This window comes from Pleurodeles waltl, chromosome 4_2, assembly GCF_031143425.1.
Source record: "Pleurodeles waltl isolate 20211129_DDA chromosome 4_2, aPleWal1.hap1.20221129, whole genome shotgun sequence".
NCBI classification, from domain to species: Eukaryota; Metazoa; Chordata; class Amphibia; order Caudata; family Salamandridae; genus Pleurodeles; species Pleurodeles waltl.
The window spans coordinates 266,948,529-266,965,135 of NC_090443.1; the positions used below are offsets into that span (position 1 = coordinate 266,948,529).

The 16,607-nt window shown below is 44.8% G+C and overlaps 1 protein-coding gene across 2 annotated transcripts in view; it reads left to right on the forward strand.

Moving 5' to 3' along the window:
- The window catches only part of DDR2 (discoidin domain receptor tyrosine kinase 2), a 737,021-nt gene that overhangs the window by 662,381 nt on the left and 58,033 nt on the right, over positions 1-16,607 (forward strand). For both annotated transcript variants that reach the window (XM_069231100.1, XM_069231101.1), the window contains 2 exons: positions 5,595-5,786; positions 7,705-7,939. In XM_069231100.1, coding sequence (XP_069087201.1) covers positions 5,595-5,786; positions 7,705-7,939 — 427 coding nt within the window. The remainder of the gene's footprint in view (positions 1-5,594; positions 5,787-7,704; positions 7,940-16,607) is intronic.

The window sequence follows — 16,607 nt, forward strand, 5'->3', positions numbered from 1 at the left end:
GCAGTTGTGGAAGTTAGTCTTGGTGTTGGTGGTGTCTTTGGAGATGGAAAGGATGAGTTGCTTGTCTTCAGTGTAGTTTATGATGTTGGGTCTGTGGGTTTTGACGATGCTGGCCAGAAGTGATATGTAAATGTTGAAGAGGATTGGGCTGAGCAAGGGTCCTTGGAATACTCCACAGATGATTTCACTGGGTATGTAAGTGAAGACAGACTTTTTGTGTTATGCAGGGAGGAAAGAGGTGATCCACCCGAGAGGGTCTCCTTGGATGCCTATGTTGTGCAGCCTTGTGATGAGTGTGGAGTTGGGTATAGAAGGATCAGAGCCACAGTCTCTCCTTGGTCAAGTGGGATGTTGGTAGCCGTGATGAGGGCTGTCTCGGTGCTGTGGTATCTGCGGAATCCGAATTGGGAGGAGTCGAGTATGAGGCTCCGTTCCAGTTCTGAGGAGAGTTGTTGGTTAATGGGATGGCTTTTTATAATACTTTGGTCAGGAATGGGAGCAGTGAGATTGGTCAGTTGTTTTTGAGTTTGCTGGTGTCTGCTGATGGTTTCTTTAGTAGGGCGTTGACTTCTATGTGTTTCCAGTCCTCAAGGAAAGTGGCTGTGGCAACTAAGGTGTTGAACAAGGTGGTGAGTACATGACTGACTTTGTCTTTGCCTAGGTTGAAGATATGGTGAGGTCATTGGTCGGTTGGGGCCCTTGAGTAAACAGAGTTGATGATGGAGGTGGTGTCCTGTGGGGTGAGCTGGCTCCATGTCTGTGGTGGTAGTGGGGTTGTTCATGTTGCTATGCATAGAAACAATGTCAATGTACACCATGTTATGTGCCAGCATAGCAACAAACTCACTTTGCTATTGTCAATTGCATCTGACATGACCTTCCTGTTAACCCGCAGCCAGAGGTACATGGTCAGGCAGACCATGACCCAGGCCTGAAGCGACTGATTGACAGATCACAGGTGGGGTGGCACGTAGCCATAGGCAAACATGCAAAACAGAAAATACCCAGATCAATTCCCCAGATAGGCAGCAACACCACAAAGGTCCTAGGAGATTGGCCCCCAATTAAACACATTTGGCCAGAGGGCTACGCTTTCCCAAAACTCCATAAAGTTATATGCCACATGAGGTTAGGAACACACAGTCAGTCAGAACACAGCACACACACTACACGCAGCGATCACGCGCTCGCCATGCCAGACATCGAGACATGTTACTTACTGGCCCACACTATGTCTATGCAAGGTCGAGACCCGCCTGCACACATTATTAGATGCTCTGATTTATGGCCTTTTGTCTAGGCTCGTATTCCTTTTTTCAAAGAATATATTCAATCGCTTTTTGCACCTCAAGACCATTTATAAAAAGACACTCAAAACTCTGTAACTTTGAGAGACAGTCATCAGACCCCGACTTTGTACTGCGCTCTCTCAGCCATTGCGTTTAATTAAACAAACTGTCCCTCCTTTGCCAAATGCCTCTTGTCTTTCATTTATTTAAGGTAGTTCTGCATTCATGCAACATTTTGTTTGCTTGAAGAAGTCAGTAACCTTGGGCTGGGGATTGACGTTTATGTCTATGTTCACAATCTTGCTGTAGAAAAAGTCACAGGGTTTCTGTGAGGGATTATGTTGTTTGTTGGAGCTGAGGGGTGGTGACTTCTTTGATGATGTTGAAGCGTTCTTTGCTGTTATTGGAGCTTGATTCGATGCATGAGAGTAATTTCTTTTTCTTCGATTCTCTCAGCTGTATGTGGTATGAGGGCTGAGTTGAAGGCGGTCTTGTCGTTCATGTCCCTGCTGGTGCACCATCTCTTTTCCAGTTGTTTACAGTGCCTTTCAGTGGTTCTGAGGGCTTCAATGTGCCAGCTAACCTGCTGGTGGACCTTCTGTGGGTGTTGCTGCTGATGGGAGCGATGCTGTCAGCGTAATTGGTGATCCAACTGTTGATGTTTCTAATGTTCTGGTCTAGGTTTTAGGAGAATATAGTGTGGGTGGTGTTCAGGGTGTTGATCCATGTGTCCTTTAAGACTTTGCTCCAGCTGTGGTGTGGGGTGTTGGGCAAACTGGGGGCAGAGGTTGATGAGCTGCTGATGTTGAATTGAACCATGGAGTGTTCAGTCTAGGTGAGTTCTATGGTGTGGCTGTACCTGCTGCGGTCGCTAGAGGTGAAAATGGGGCTTAGCGTGTGACCTGCGGTGTGCGTGGGGTTGTGGATGAGGTATTCATGCTGTTGAGGAGGTTGGTAGTGTTGATGTCATTGTGCTTGTCGAAATGAAAGTTAAAGCAGCAGAGGAAAATGTAGTTGTTGGAGTCTATGTTGAGGGCAAGTGATGAAGTCAGTGTTGAATTTGCAGTAGGCTAGAAGTGATCCTGGAGGATGGTAGGTGAGGGTGCCCCTAATGGTGGTTTTGCTGTCTGTTTGGAGTCAGAAGTTGAAGTGTTCCAAGGCTGAGGTGATGTTGTCAATTGTGGAGGTGCTTTGGATGGATTCCTTGTGTATGATGGCGTTCCCTCTGCCAGACTTGTTGATGCGGGCGCAGTGGGGAATCTGGTATCCTTTGGGGATTGCAGTGGCAATGTCAGGCGTCGAAGTGGGGTTGAGCCAGGTTTCAGTGAGGCAGAGGATGTCGGGTGTGAGTGTGGAGATGAGGTTCCAAATCTCAGTGTTGTGTTTTCATAGTGAGTGTGTGTTGAGACGGGCACATGTGAGTTGGTGTTTTTGTTCAGGTGGTGCCTGTGGTGTGCTTGGGGCGGGGCTGGTCGGTGGGCTGGTGTTTGGCCTGTGGCAGGTAAGGTTGCAGTGGGTGCAAATGGAAGGTCCTGGAGCGTGGGCATTGTTTGTTTTGGCGTCCGGGGTCAAGGGTGTAGAGCTCAGCAAAGGTATACGTGCTGGGGGGGGCCATGGGTCGTGGCGCTGGGTGTGGTCCAGGATATTCAGGCTATGAATTTGATATTTCAGCCTCTATTCACGCTTTTGGTGAGATTGACTCTGAGGAAGTTGGACCTCATGGCCTCCTGCTTGTTACTCATGCCCAATGGCATATGCAAGCTCTGCACTGGGACCTCAATTCCTAGTGGGCACAGCATGAGGGGAACCTCTCCGACATGGTGCAGATCTTAGAAGAAACTGCAAATTATCTGCACTGGTGGCTAACAAACTGTGATTGGGTCAGTGGCAGAACCCTCTCCCTTCCCCAGTCAGAGCTGCCTGTAGTGACAGATGCATCACCTTTGGGCTGGGGCGGCCCGCTCAGGGAGGTGGAGATAAAAGGCCTCTGGTCTCTAGCGGAGTCAGAGCTGTACATCAACCTGCTGGAGCTTGGGCAATTCGCTTGGTAGTGAAAGCTTTTCTTAATTTGATCAAGGGTAGACTGGTGCAGGTGTTAAGGGACAACACTACCACCATGTGGTATTGTAACAAACAGGGCATAGTGGGGTTGTGGACCCTTTGTCAAGAGGCCCTGCATTTCTGGACATTGCTGGGACATGTGGGCATTTCCCTGATAGTTCAACACCTGGCAGGCTCTATGAACACCAGAGCGGACAAACTTAGCTGCAGATGCCTAGTGAATCACGAATGACGTCTCCATCCGGACATTGTGCAAGGTCTCTTTCAGCAGTGGGGAGAGCCTTGGTTAGATCTGGTCATCACTTCGAGAATGCGCAATGTCCGCAAATTTGCGTGCTGGAGTTTCCAAGGTGACTCTCGTTCAGAGATGTTTTTCCTCTTGAGTGGAGCTCCGGCCTCCTACAACTTTTTGCCAATACCACTCCAGCTCAGAGTTCTCAATAAGATTAGAAACAACTGGGCCAAAAATATTCTGGTGGTTACGCATTGGGCACATAGAGTCTGGTATCCCAACCTGTTGAGCATGATCATCAGTCCTCCAGTCAGACTGCCTCTTAGAGATGATCTGCTGTGGCTGCAACAGGGGAGGACTGTAATTTTATGTCTGCTGCCATGCGTCCCTCCACCAAGTCAGTAAACGCCTGCCATTGGCACAAGTTTGTTTTATAGTGTGTTTGGCACAATGCTGACCCACTTTCGGCTCTTTTATCATAGGCTTTTTGCTTGCATTGTCTTTGGCACAGCAGGGCTTTGCTACGGGCATAGTTAAGGGTTACCTTTCTGCCATCTTGGCATTCTTGTGGTTGCTAGACCAACCTTCCCTCTTCTAGTCGCCTGTTGTGGCTAGCTTCCTTAGAGGACTGCAGCATATGTTTGCACTTATGCCCTTCATCATGCCTCAGTGGGTCCTCAATCTGGTCCTCACCTTTCTAATGTGTGCACTATTTGAGCCTTTGCAAAATTGTCCTCTTAGGCTCTTGACAATAAAAAACTGTCTTTTTGGTGGCCATAACATCGGCTAGGAGGGTCATATAACCATAAGCGCTCTCTGTGCACCCTCTTTACACCACCTTTTATCTGGTCAAGCTGGTCCTCCAGACATGTGCCTCCTTCCTTCTGAGGGTTGTGACTCCATTCCATGTAGGCCAGAACATGATTCTGCCTTCTTTCTTTGCGCCACCTCATCCCTTCAAAGAGCAAGAGAGACTCCACCATCTGGACCCAAAAGAAGAATTGTCATTCTACCTTGACCGCACAAGAGAGTTTGGGGTAGACGATCAACTCTTCGTGGGCTATGTGTGAGCAAAAATGGGGAAGGCAGTATAAAAGAGAACCATCTCAGGATGGATTGTCCTGTGTTTTAAGATTTGCTATACATTAGCCAAGAAGCAGCCCCACAAGGGCTTGTGAGCTCCAGAGCCAAGGCTGGGACCACTGCATTAGCACGTGGCGCCCCGGTCCGAGACATGGGCCAAGCAGCAACGTGGGCCTCACTGCACACGTTCACCAAGCACTACTGGTTGGATGGTCAGGTATGTTGTGATGGGCACTTCGCCTGTTCGAGCCTGCAGGATTTTCTGATCTGAATAATTTTGCAATTCCACATCCTGGGAGGTATTGCTTGGGTATCTATTTTATGGTAAGGAATCTGTGGCTAGAAGTCTCTATCAGATGAACACGTTTCTTACCTTTGGGAAAGCATTATCTTGTAGAGGCTCTATCTAGCCACAAAGTCCTTACCCACCTTCCCATCCTCCCCGCTTTGGGAAACAATTACGATGTAGAAAACACCTCTTTAAGGGCCTTAGTTTGTCACACTAATGCTCATCGTGGCTCCACACTCCTGATGTGGAAAGTTGAGAAAGTAACTGATGTCAGTGGGCCCAGGTGTCACCTGCATAGGTACCACACACGTTACTTTCCGGCGTGGATGATGCTGCCAATGCCATGTGGAGCTGAAAGAAGCCACCTACTAGTGCACAGAGGTACGCTCCAAAAACCTTTTTAGATACAGTGTGATGCCTGGGGATAATTCTAAGGTAAGGAATCTGCAGCTATCTAGAATCTCTATCAGATATGCCGCTACTGAAGGTAATTATCTTGTTAGTCATTGCAACTTCACTCAACATTGTTTTCTTATCTTTGTTTCTTGTCTTTGATACACTGTTTCGATCATAACATTGACATTCCATACTGATGAATGGCTACTGAAACCAGTGCATCAATGTTTCCATCTTCCCTTAGAAATGACTTCCTGAAAGAAATTAAGATCATGTCTCGGCTGAAAGACCCCAACATTATCCGACTGTTAGCTGTGTGCATTAACGATGACCCGCTCTGCATGATCACAGAGTACATGGAGAATGGAGACCTGAACCAGTTCCTAACTCGACATGGCCCAGCAGGCGAACTGACACTAGCCATGCCAACTGTAAGGTAGCTATGTTAAGCAATACTTAAGTACTGCATTGAATCCTCAGACTCAACAACAGCTACTACTCTGTCACTGATTCCAATCCCGATGGACAACCCTCTACCATTCCAAAGGGAAATGTGTGTATCTATACTTCTGTGATGCTGGATAAATGTTAGCACACATGTTCATATCACTTCTGCCCACTCCTATGTGCTGGATGGCGTCTAGCCACACTCACCCATTGCTGCTACTGTTTAAAATTATTGGGCTTCCTGGGCAGTTCCATATGTGTTTGTGATTCGTAAAAAAAATTATGCTCTCCAATTAATGCTTTTGCATCCATACTGCCATCCACAATAGTTAGGTGTTTAATATTTTAATTCAGTTAAGGTTTATTTATATTCACAAATCTATAAAACGCATTGTCAGATAAAATGCAATTTATTATACAGATTAAGAACATGGGGTTAGGTATAATAAGAGTGAATTTGGCAAAAGTTGTTGCAAATTGTGCACTGACTTTTACCAAATCCATTCTGTTTGTTGCGAACTGACCTATGTACTAATAAGTTGGTTTGCTAAAACCAGATCATTAGTGGGTCGCAATTCAACCTACCTCACAAATATTATTGAGGTAGCTCACAAATTGCGACCCGCTAGGAACCTTAGCCATCACAGGAATGGTGGTCTGCTGAGACATAGACCTCCATGTCTGTGACTGCTTCTAAATAACCAATTTATTTAAAAAGGCAACCTATTTTCCTTAAAGGAAAAGGGAATGTGTTTAAAAAAAATTAAAAATAATTGTAACTAATATTGGACCAGTGACCACTCTTAAAAAGCGTTTCTGACAAAATTCAGGAAGGGGTCCTGTGAGGACCCTTTCCAGTATGCGAATACCTTACCACTACCTTGCAGTAGTTAGTAAAACATTAATATAACTCACAGTGAATCGCTATTTGGAAGGAAAGCCTCAAACACTCCCTTTCCAATTACCAATTTCCTATATAGTCCCAAACCCAAACTGAGATCAGTAACGTGTTACCAAATCACAATTTGGGTTTCTTCCATACCTTTTTGTGGTCGCTAACTGATTGATTCTGCGAATCAGACCTTTTGAGATTATAAAAACCTTTTGTAAATGTGGCCTACATTTTCAAAATTCTTTCTGTATAATCATTCACTAAATGATCTCAAATACGGAACAACTATGCAGCAACGCAGGCGTGGGGATTCTGAACATGTACACTGAACCGGAGGAAGTCCAAAATCGCTGACAATCTTGATTTCTATTGTATGGGAGATAGGCTATTTTCAGCAGACATTTTGTGGCAATCACAGAACAGAATCGAGTATATTTTTATTCCAAGCACACATATGAGGATGGATGCAAGAAAGGTTTGGTCAAAAATAGAGACATGCTGTCAGAGAGGAAATCCTGTCCCAGAGTAATGTGATATTATAGCACAAGCTTTACGTAGTAAAGTCTAAGGAACTTCAAGGACATATGGAAAATGTAAGCATGGGACAGTTGGTAAACTAAGATGATCATTTTTATCCTGACAGATGCTTAAAGCATTCCACTTCATCTGGCATTTGACTGGATATACTGTTCTAGTTTCAAGGCCTCTGTTCATTTTTTCTGTATCGTTGGTAAGCCCACAGTTGCTCATTTTTTACATCTATATCTGCTCCCACATCCTACTATTATCTGATTGCTCCCATAGACCACAACTTACTGCCAATTGTACAACAACTGTTACGCACAACTTCATCCCTGCACCTTGAAAATGACAGACTGGAATGGGCACCACTTTACTAATCATCAAGTAAATACATGCAAATAAAACAAATAATTCTAATTTGGGAGGTTATGCTTATTGAAGTAATACAGTTTGTAATTTCTTTCACAACGCCCTCCTCTTTCTGTCTCTGCAGCCATGTTGACCTGAAGTTCATGGTCGCTCAGATTGCCTCTGGTATGAAGTACCTTTCATCTCTAAACTTCGTTCATCGGGATCTCGCCACACGCAACTGCCTTGTGGGCAAGAACTACACCATAAAAATAGCTGACTTTGGAATGAGCAGAAACTTGTACAGTGGTGATTACTACCGCATCCAGGGTCGGGCCGTACTACCAATCCGTTGGATGTCCTGGGAGAGTATCTTGCTGGTAAGTTAGGATCGTAGGAATCACTGGCGGCTGGTGTTAGGGAGCATGGGCGGTGTTGCCCTCCCATTCATGTAGGGTAAAGAGCACTCCAAGCAGTCCGAGGCTGGGGGCAGTTTGCTCACAGTAAATTAGTTGAGACTGTGTTTATTTAGAAAGAGGAAGGGGTGATGGAGTGGGTACTTCTGCACATGTGCCGATTAAGGTTCTACTCGCCTTCAGGTCCAAGCCAGTGTAGTGACATCAGGACCAGTGGGCATGGCCTGTTTTAGCAGCTCTGCATAAGTCTGCCATGGAGCGCTATTGTTGTGGCCTAGGGTGGAGTCCGCAGAGCTTGATGCAAGTGAATGGCAGGGGGGCAGGCTGGCTTAGTGTGAATGTGAGAATGGGTGGTCCTGAGGGATTGTGTTGGGGAGAAATGTGGTAGTTAGTTCCAGCCCTGGAAGCTTGGCCTCAAGGGGTTAAGAAGAAGTGCAGCCTGCAGCAGTATGCTAAAGATAAGCTGCTTGCTAATGGAGTGCTCCTTTCGTCTGCTTGGAACCCTAAGCTTTGAGTTGCCCTTGACATACCTTTGGGTTGAAATGCAGGACTTCAGCAACAGCAGAAGCTTCACAGCCCCTCATCCTCCTCCCTTCGACAGCTTCTGAAAGTGGCAGGGAGCTGGGGTGGGGGGCATCATTAGCACTGCAGCCAGGCTAAGGCACAGGCCTCCCTTCACTGCATGATTTAAAAGTTTTCAGCAGTCCCCAGATGCTTGGTTACTGGAACTTAACATTCTTTCTGCAAAGATCAATGTATAAAAGACAACTACTGGTATCATGGGCTATACATGTTGATATCCATTTCCTGAAACGCAGGATTTAAATTGCTGCTCTGCTAATTTTCATGTCGCCAAACCTGACTTTTATTAACATTTTTAGTTAAAGAGAGCAATGCTACGATGCTTTGGGGAAGCCCCATTTGATTTACTACACCATTTTTCAATGGAGACACAGGATTTAATGGGCAGTTCACAAAAAGAAAAACCCCGCAAAATCCTCTTTCATTTCAAACATGCTTGCTCACTTGTTCAGTGCCCCTCCCCCAACACACCTTTAGACTCCACCAGCCCCACTGGTAAGAATCAAACTAACAGCTGTAGATGGCAATGAGCTCTCCAAGAGATCTAGGCCCATATTTATACTTGTTTAGCACCGCATTTGCGTCATTTTTCGACGCAACAGTGGCGCAAACTTGCAAAATACAATTGTATTTTGTAAGTTTGCACCGTTTTTGCGTCAAAAAGCGGCACAAATGCGGCACTAAAAAAGTATAAATATGGGCCCGCGTGTTCCAATTTGAGCTCGCATTCAATGCGCCTTTTGCTCATACAGTCATGATCACTGCAAAGGTTGTTCTACAGAATGTATGTGGTCTCTCTTTTGTCAAAGAATGTGGACCACGGTCAATAAGAAATCAATATTGTTTAATTATGAATTTTACGCCAACAAATAAAATGTCTTTTGCTTTGGCTGTACGTTACAAACTTTACTGTTGTTTTTTTTTTTTCACAAACGGTAATGGTTCACTGAGGAGCAACTGCAGGGCCCAATTTTCAGTTAGGAGGTAAAAGCATGGGGACTTGGGTGTCCGGTTCCTAGGTCCTTTTTCAGTATGACCAGAATGCGGCACGGGCTAATTAAGCCTTCAGAATCACTTTGGTCAACAATTTTATCTTCTCAATTAGGCCCTCATTAGGAGAGGCCTTTTTCTTACGATGGTGCGGTTAACATGAGCTGTTTGCCCACTCTGAATTTTATGACCTTCCAGGACACCGCAGATCTGATGTATTTCAGTAAGGCATTTAAGCTGAGAGCAGCCAAAACACTACTAACTACTAGAGTGAAATAAGGATTATATACATGAACCTAGTGTGGAATTACTGATCCCCTGGTAAATCCACATTTCTGAGGCTACCTAAGGGTACACCTCTGCATTCTGTCCCTAGGAAATAGGGATATGTAGGAAAGTGCCCCTTTTTGACATGGTCTCCCCCACATTTTGCCCATTATTGAGTGCAATTTTGACTGAAAGTGCAATGGCTTCCTGTTAACTAGGTCCCCAGTGCCAGATCTCCTTCCCTAAAACTGTGCAATTGTTCCCCAATTGGGAATACCTTTGGTCTCCCTGTAAGTCTCTAGTAAATGGTACCTAGGGCATGGGTTCCAAAGGCGGCCCCCAAAGGCTGCAGCATGTATTGTGCCACTCTCCGGGACCTTCTCACCTAGCACATACAAACTGCTATTGCAAGCTCAGTATCTTGGTGTAATAAAAAGGCATACACAGCCTGTGCGTCATATCCCCTAACACTGCATGCACTATATGTAAGTCACGCCTACAGCAGGCCTTACAGCCTTAAGGCAGGGTGCATTATATTACATGTGAGGACATATCTGTAAGAGCAGATATGCCCCTGCTATGTCTTTGTTGATTCTTAAACATAGTAAGTGGACAGGTAAGCCATTTTAAGTACATGTACTGGACACTGGTCAGTACGAGCTCCCCAGCTACATGATGGCTTCATTGAAAATAGGGATGTTTGGTATCAAACATCTCATATTAATAAACCCTCACGGATGCCAGTGATGGATTTATTAATACATGCACCCAGAGGGCACCTTAGAGGTGCCCCCTGAAAAACCTACCAACTACCCATGTGGGGGCTGACTCGTTTTAGCCAGACTGCCATCACCACCTTGTTATTTTTGTAAATTGGTGTGGATCTCCTTCTTGAGTCGTGTGTCTCATTTATTGACTCTGTGTTTAGTTGCAAATGTCTCACACTCCCGTCTGATAAGCCTAAGGCTATTCAACCACACTACCCCTAAAAAGAGCACCTTGGGTTTCCTAGAGCAAGCCCCTGTCTACTATTAAGGGAACCCCTGGACTCTTTACACAATATATCTAATTTTGATATATCATAGAAAGAGACATCTTCCTACAGGATGCCCACAGGCTGGGGTGTGGTTCAGCAGGCCATACTCTGGGACTCCATATTGAGCACTTGGACTTCATAGTGGAAGTTAAAATCCTGCAGTGGGCAGGACAGTGTGACTGATTGCGACTCTACAAGACCGGATACAATGATGTTGACATTCAACTGACACCTTCAGTTTTACACCAACAACCTCAGCATGACTAACTTGAATAGTGAGTTAACTGCTTGTGCCAGACACATTCTAATTGTCTTACTTTTAATTAGACCTCATATTTGGGGTAAACCAGGGGATGGAATTTACCTCCCATTGCTTAACCTTTGTGAAGGAAGCATGTGCTAAACCAACCCAGGTGTGAAGACCCACGTTCTGTCTGGAGTATCTTTAAAAGGAACATCAATTCTTGAGAACACTTCTGAGGCATCTTTTTTATGAAGAGCGTGTCAGCATCTATTTAGTGGCAAATACAAAAGTGACAGGAAGAGTCCAACTAATCAAAAGATGGTGTGACCAATGGATATGTCTTCTAGCTGGTGGTCCAAAGACTAGAGCTGGTCTGGGTAATAGCCCTTAGCATGTGTTGATCATAAAAGCTGACAAAGGGTCCATAGCATTTTTAGCTGAGGGATCAGCCTCCACTACATCAATCCAAAAGTTGCAATCAACTACCAGGAAGAGTTCAGAGTAATTCAAAACACTATTACCAATTAAGTTGTACAGGTCCTCCAAGAGCTGAACAGGTATGTTAGAGGGGGTCTATAAACTACCATTGCCACTAAAGTGAGATCTCTAAAATCTACCTTAAACTGTAAACACAGCCACATTGAGAGAGACTTCCTGCAAAGCAGTCACATTTAATGCGTTCTTCAAAATGGCAGCAACCACTCTTCCATTTTCTCTCCGAGTACGCTTGACAATGACAATTCATAGCTTGGAGATATAGTGCTGATAATGTCTGGTCCTATAGTATCCAAAGTAGGGTTTCTAATAATAATAAAAGGACCACATTAATTTCTTCAAGAAGAAAACATCTCTGTGCTGTATTTAGAAAGAGTGTTTAGATAGGTGCAATGCAGCTGATAAGTATCACTGTCACCCTATGACTTGCTGGAAAACTGTGTATTAGCCCACTCCCATCTCTCCACCTTATCAAAGCCTTGCCTATTTGAATTTTCGTGCTCTCATTATGTTGCCCCATATATTCACATACATTCAATACTTCCTCTCAATAACTCAAGACTGGATGTGAAAGGCGACCCCCTACCTCCTCTCTGTGAAGTTCCCTTAGTCTAAGGTGCAATTCCTAAGCACAGTATAGCTGAGTTAAGGTTATAAATTACAGAGTGTGTGTAAAATTAAAACATCTTAAACAGTGACAGTAAAATGGTTAAAATGGTCAGCATAGGTTGCCACAAACAATCAGAAGCTCGTCTGCTTACCCAGCCCTCATTAAGTCCTAACATTAGGTAAATCTAACCTAATTTGCGAAATAACACACACATTTTACTTTGTTATTATTTATTTAACAAATAAATCAGCGAATGTTAGAAATAAAGTTTCTGGTTGACTAAGGTAGGCACCTAGACAGGCAGAACCCACCACTCTGGTCAGAGTAAGTAAGCTACACACTAAAGATAACCTGTGCTCACCCTCTGGTAGCTTAACGCAGAGCAGGCAGGCTTATCCTCAGAATCAATGTGTAAAATATTTGTGCAACATACTCACAGTGACACAGTAAAAACACCACAAATGGACTCCACACAATGTTAAGAAAATAGTGCTTTTTATAATGGAATCATAAGGTCAAGACAACAAAAATTGCAATAGATAGTTTAGGAGTTGTGCTTTTAAATAAATTTGGTCTAAATCGTATCAGGACCAAGCAAGGAATACACATCTATGATCATTCCACGCAGTGGTTAAAATATAGTTGCACCAAAAGAAATTAACCAGTGTCCCCAAGTGTGCGGGTCTCGTATTAGGGCCTTTATGGTAATGCCAGGAGATGCCCAGTGAATTATGGTTATCCAAGCTGGGCTGTGGCTAGGGGATCAGGTCAAGCCTCACTAGGCGGGCTTAACAGACGAACTGCGGTAGTATTTTCACACCAGTGAGGAGCTCCATATGATCAATCTGGGACTGCTCGGGTCCACCCCTTTCTGCAGTCACAAGCAGGAGGGCCGGGCGACCAACAGGTCTGTGATCACAGTTTGTGGGATGTCAGCAGGCCTCTCACACTGGGTCCACGTTACTGGCTAAGCAGTGGCAGTACATGGAGGCAGGCGGGGCTGGAGGTGTGAGAGTCATATAGAGCCTTTTACTCCGAGCGCAGACTGGTGCGGTTCACCATATGAACTGCGCTGTAGTCCAAGGGTTCCTTTAAGATAATGTACAAAGTCTCCTAACACTGGGGCTACTTAATCGTGGTCCGTGCTGAAACGCTGGAGGTCTCCGCAACCACACTCCCACTGTGCTCAGTCCTCGATACTGGGGCTGCACTGCAAGGGCAGGCAGAGAGGTAGGTCTCTTTATGGCGAGGTCTGAGTTGTTCCTGAGACTTCAGGAAAGGGCAGGCGCTAGCTAACAGGCCCTTGGAGTCACTCTGGAGTTGGCTTGATGGTTCGGTTTGCAGGGCAGAGGTCAGCAGGCACTAGGACAGCTTAACAAGGCAGGGCAGTAGTTCCTGGGAACAGTCAGGCAAAGCAAAGTGGCAATCTTTCTGGTGCAGCAGCCTTTACTCCAGCATAGTTTCTTCTTATTCCAGTAGTCTACTGTCTTAGTGGGTCAAGAAGCCCAAGTGCCCTTGATGTGGGGGAGGACTACAAAGCAATCCTGTGAAGTTCGTAGGTCCCTCTTTCAGCTCAGCCTCAGCTCCAGACTATCAGTGGGGGGTAATCAGCCCCTTTGTGTTGGCTCTGGTCACTACTTTGGGATGTAAGTGTGAGCCCTTCCTAACCTCCTCCCCAGAAAGACCCATCAGTATGCAGATGAATGCAGATATAGCTGAGTATCCAGTGTTGTGGGTGTCTGAAGGGAATGCACAAGTGTAACTGTCACCTAACCCCAGCCAAATGTGTACAGGAGACAGGCTGTAGGCACACAGGGTAGAGAGTGCAGAGAAGTTTCTAAAGGTGCCATTTCTATAACAGTAATAATAAATATGACTTTACTAGTAAAGAACATTTATCATTACCATTCCAATAGTACTAAACATAATGCAGCTACTCCTCTCAGATCAGGAATTGCAGCTTAACAATATTATAAGGAATTCCCAATGCTGGGCTATGAGAGGGGCAGGCCTCATAGTAATTAAAATGACTTTAGGAGTTCTTCATTACTATGACATGAAAAACATAAAGTGACCTGCCCTGCCTTTTGCTTACGTGGCACCCTGCCCTATGGGCTACCTAGGGCCTACCTTACTGGTGACGTATATGTAAGAAAAGGGGAGTTCTGGGCTTGGCAAGAGGTTTTAGATGCCAAGCCAGGGCGGCAGTGAGACTGCACTCATGGGCTCTGAAGTGACAAGCCTGAGGCATGTTTGCAGAGCTACTTAAGTGGGTGGCGCAATCAGTGCTGCAGGCCCACTGGTAGCATTTAATTTACAGGCTCTGAGTATATGGCAAACCACTTTACAAGGGACTTACAGATAAATCAAATATGACAATTGTGGATACACCAATGTGACCATGTATAGGGGAGAGGCACATGCACTTTAGCACTGATTAGCAGTGGTAAAGTGCTCAGAGTCCTTAGGTCAACAAAAAGATACAGCAACAAAACAGGAGGTAAAAGGCAAAAAGTCTGGGGTAAGACCACCCTCAGGGTGCCAGGTCTAACAGTAATCTTTAAGTAATGTTCATTTGTCTATTTCAGTAAGGCTTGAAACACACGATTAATACATTCACTATAACACACAGCAGGGCAAAAACGTGTTTACTTGTCCTTTTCAGCGGTGTCTTAAAACGAGGCCCCTTCAAAATATGTATTACGGCGTGAAATCTGTGGAAGTTTGGGGAACTGGCAATATGTGAACTGCGCAGGCTTTTGCCTTATGGCGGGCCTGCAATATGTGAATCACTTAAGGTTTCTTGCTGTTTGGTGGGCTGCACAATTTTCTGTTATTTTTACACACTTGTCCAGATGGAACAGACCATATTTCCTACTTCTCTGCCATGTTCGCATTATCTTGCAACTTTTCCCTTTAGCAGTGGGAAAGTGACATTAACTTCATACAACACAGCATTCATGGAGACGTCTCCCACAGGTGCTAATCATCACATCACCTTACTAGAAGAAAGCCTTTAGGACATTCTAGCTAGCTAACTTCTCTCTTGCTGGGTAATAAAAACATTCCTAGCTTTTGTAACAGAAAGTCTCAGTTCTATTAAGGACATGGAGGTGAGAATTATCCACAACTTTCTCTCTTTTTATTAAGTTCCAGTAGCATTCAACATTAACAACACTACCTTTCCCAATAAGCAACGGAAAAGGACTACAAAAAATGTCATCCAATCACAACCAGTCCAGTCCATCATAAGCAGACATGCCCTGATCAACTTCCTCTTTCTTGACTGTGACAGAAGCATTCCCAAACGTTTGCTTTATTCACCTTGGTTGAATCAAAACCTGGGAAAAACATAGATTGTAAGAGTACATGCTACTAGACTTGTATTTCTCATAAAAGCAATTCTTGCCTTGTATATAACCTCAACAGTTCCAGATCTTAGAAAAAATATATATATCTCAAGCAACTATTCTTGCAAGTTACGCAAAACAAACAATCTAGACTGATATAATTTCCTTTGAACCATGAAGGGATGGGAAGTTCTCAGAAACCTACTTTCCATTACAAAAGCTAGGAAATTTTTCATTCCATGTAAGGACTGGAGGTGAGGTTTATCCTCGTTCAAAGCTTGTCCACCACCAAAGATGCCATATCTATTACCGGTTTTAAATAAAACTGTTTGAACATGGAATCTGAAGACCAATCTGCAGCATTAAGGATATTCTCTAGACTGGCCCCTAGAGAGAAGGCTTTAGCGGCCATCGCCCCTCTCACAGAGTGAGCTCCAAATTGTGACACATCTATGTCCGCTTCCTGCATGACCCAGCTGTTCTAGCAAGCTATGGTGGGAGAAGAGACAGCTTTGAAAGGTTTCTTGAGAGCTATTAACAGATGTCTTTCACCAGGGGGACGGACGTCCTCTGTCATATTCTCGTACGCCTTGAGACATCGCATCACACATAACTTGGGGCATTTATCAAAAGCTGGGTAACAATCCACCTTAGAATTGGATTTTGTTCACCTTGAGATGTAAAAAGTGACACCTTGGGGAGTATCAACTCAGCCTGTGATGTCCAGCGCTCAAACATCTGAAACTCTGTGGCAAGAAACCAAACATAGCAGCTTTGGAAGTTATGCTAATAACTTGTTTCTTGACAATAATTTGGTCCTCTGCCATGACTGGAAAAGTTGCAGAACCATATTGACATCCCATATGGAGGAATCTCTGGGTTCGGGGAGCATAGCCAGATGAATTCCTCTCAGGGGTTTGCACACCAGCAGAAGTTCTCCTACCTGAGAACCCTGTATTGGCCGGTGACCGGAAGAAATGGCTGACCAGTACGAATTGACCATCCAGTAAGCTAGACCTTGTGATGCCAGCGAGGCCAAGAAACTCATAATAGGGATG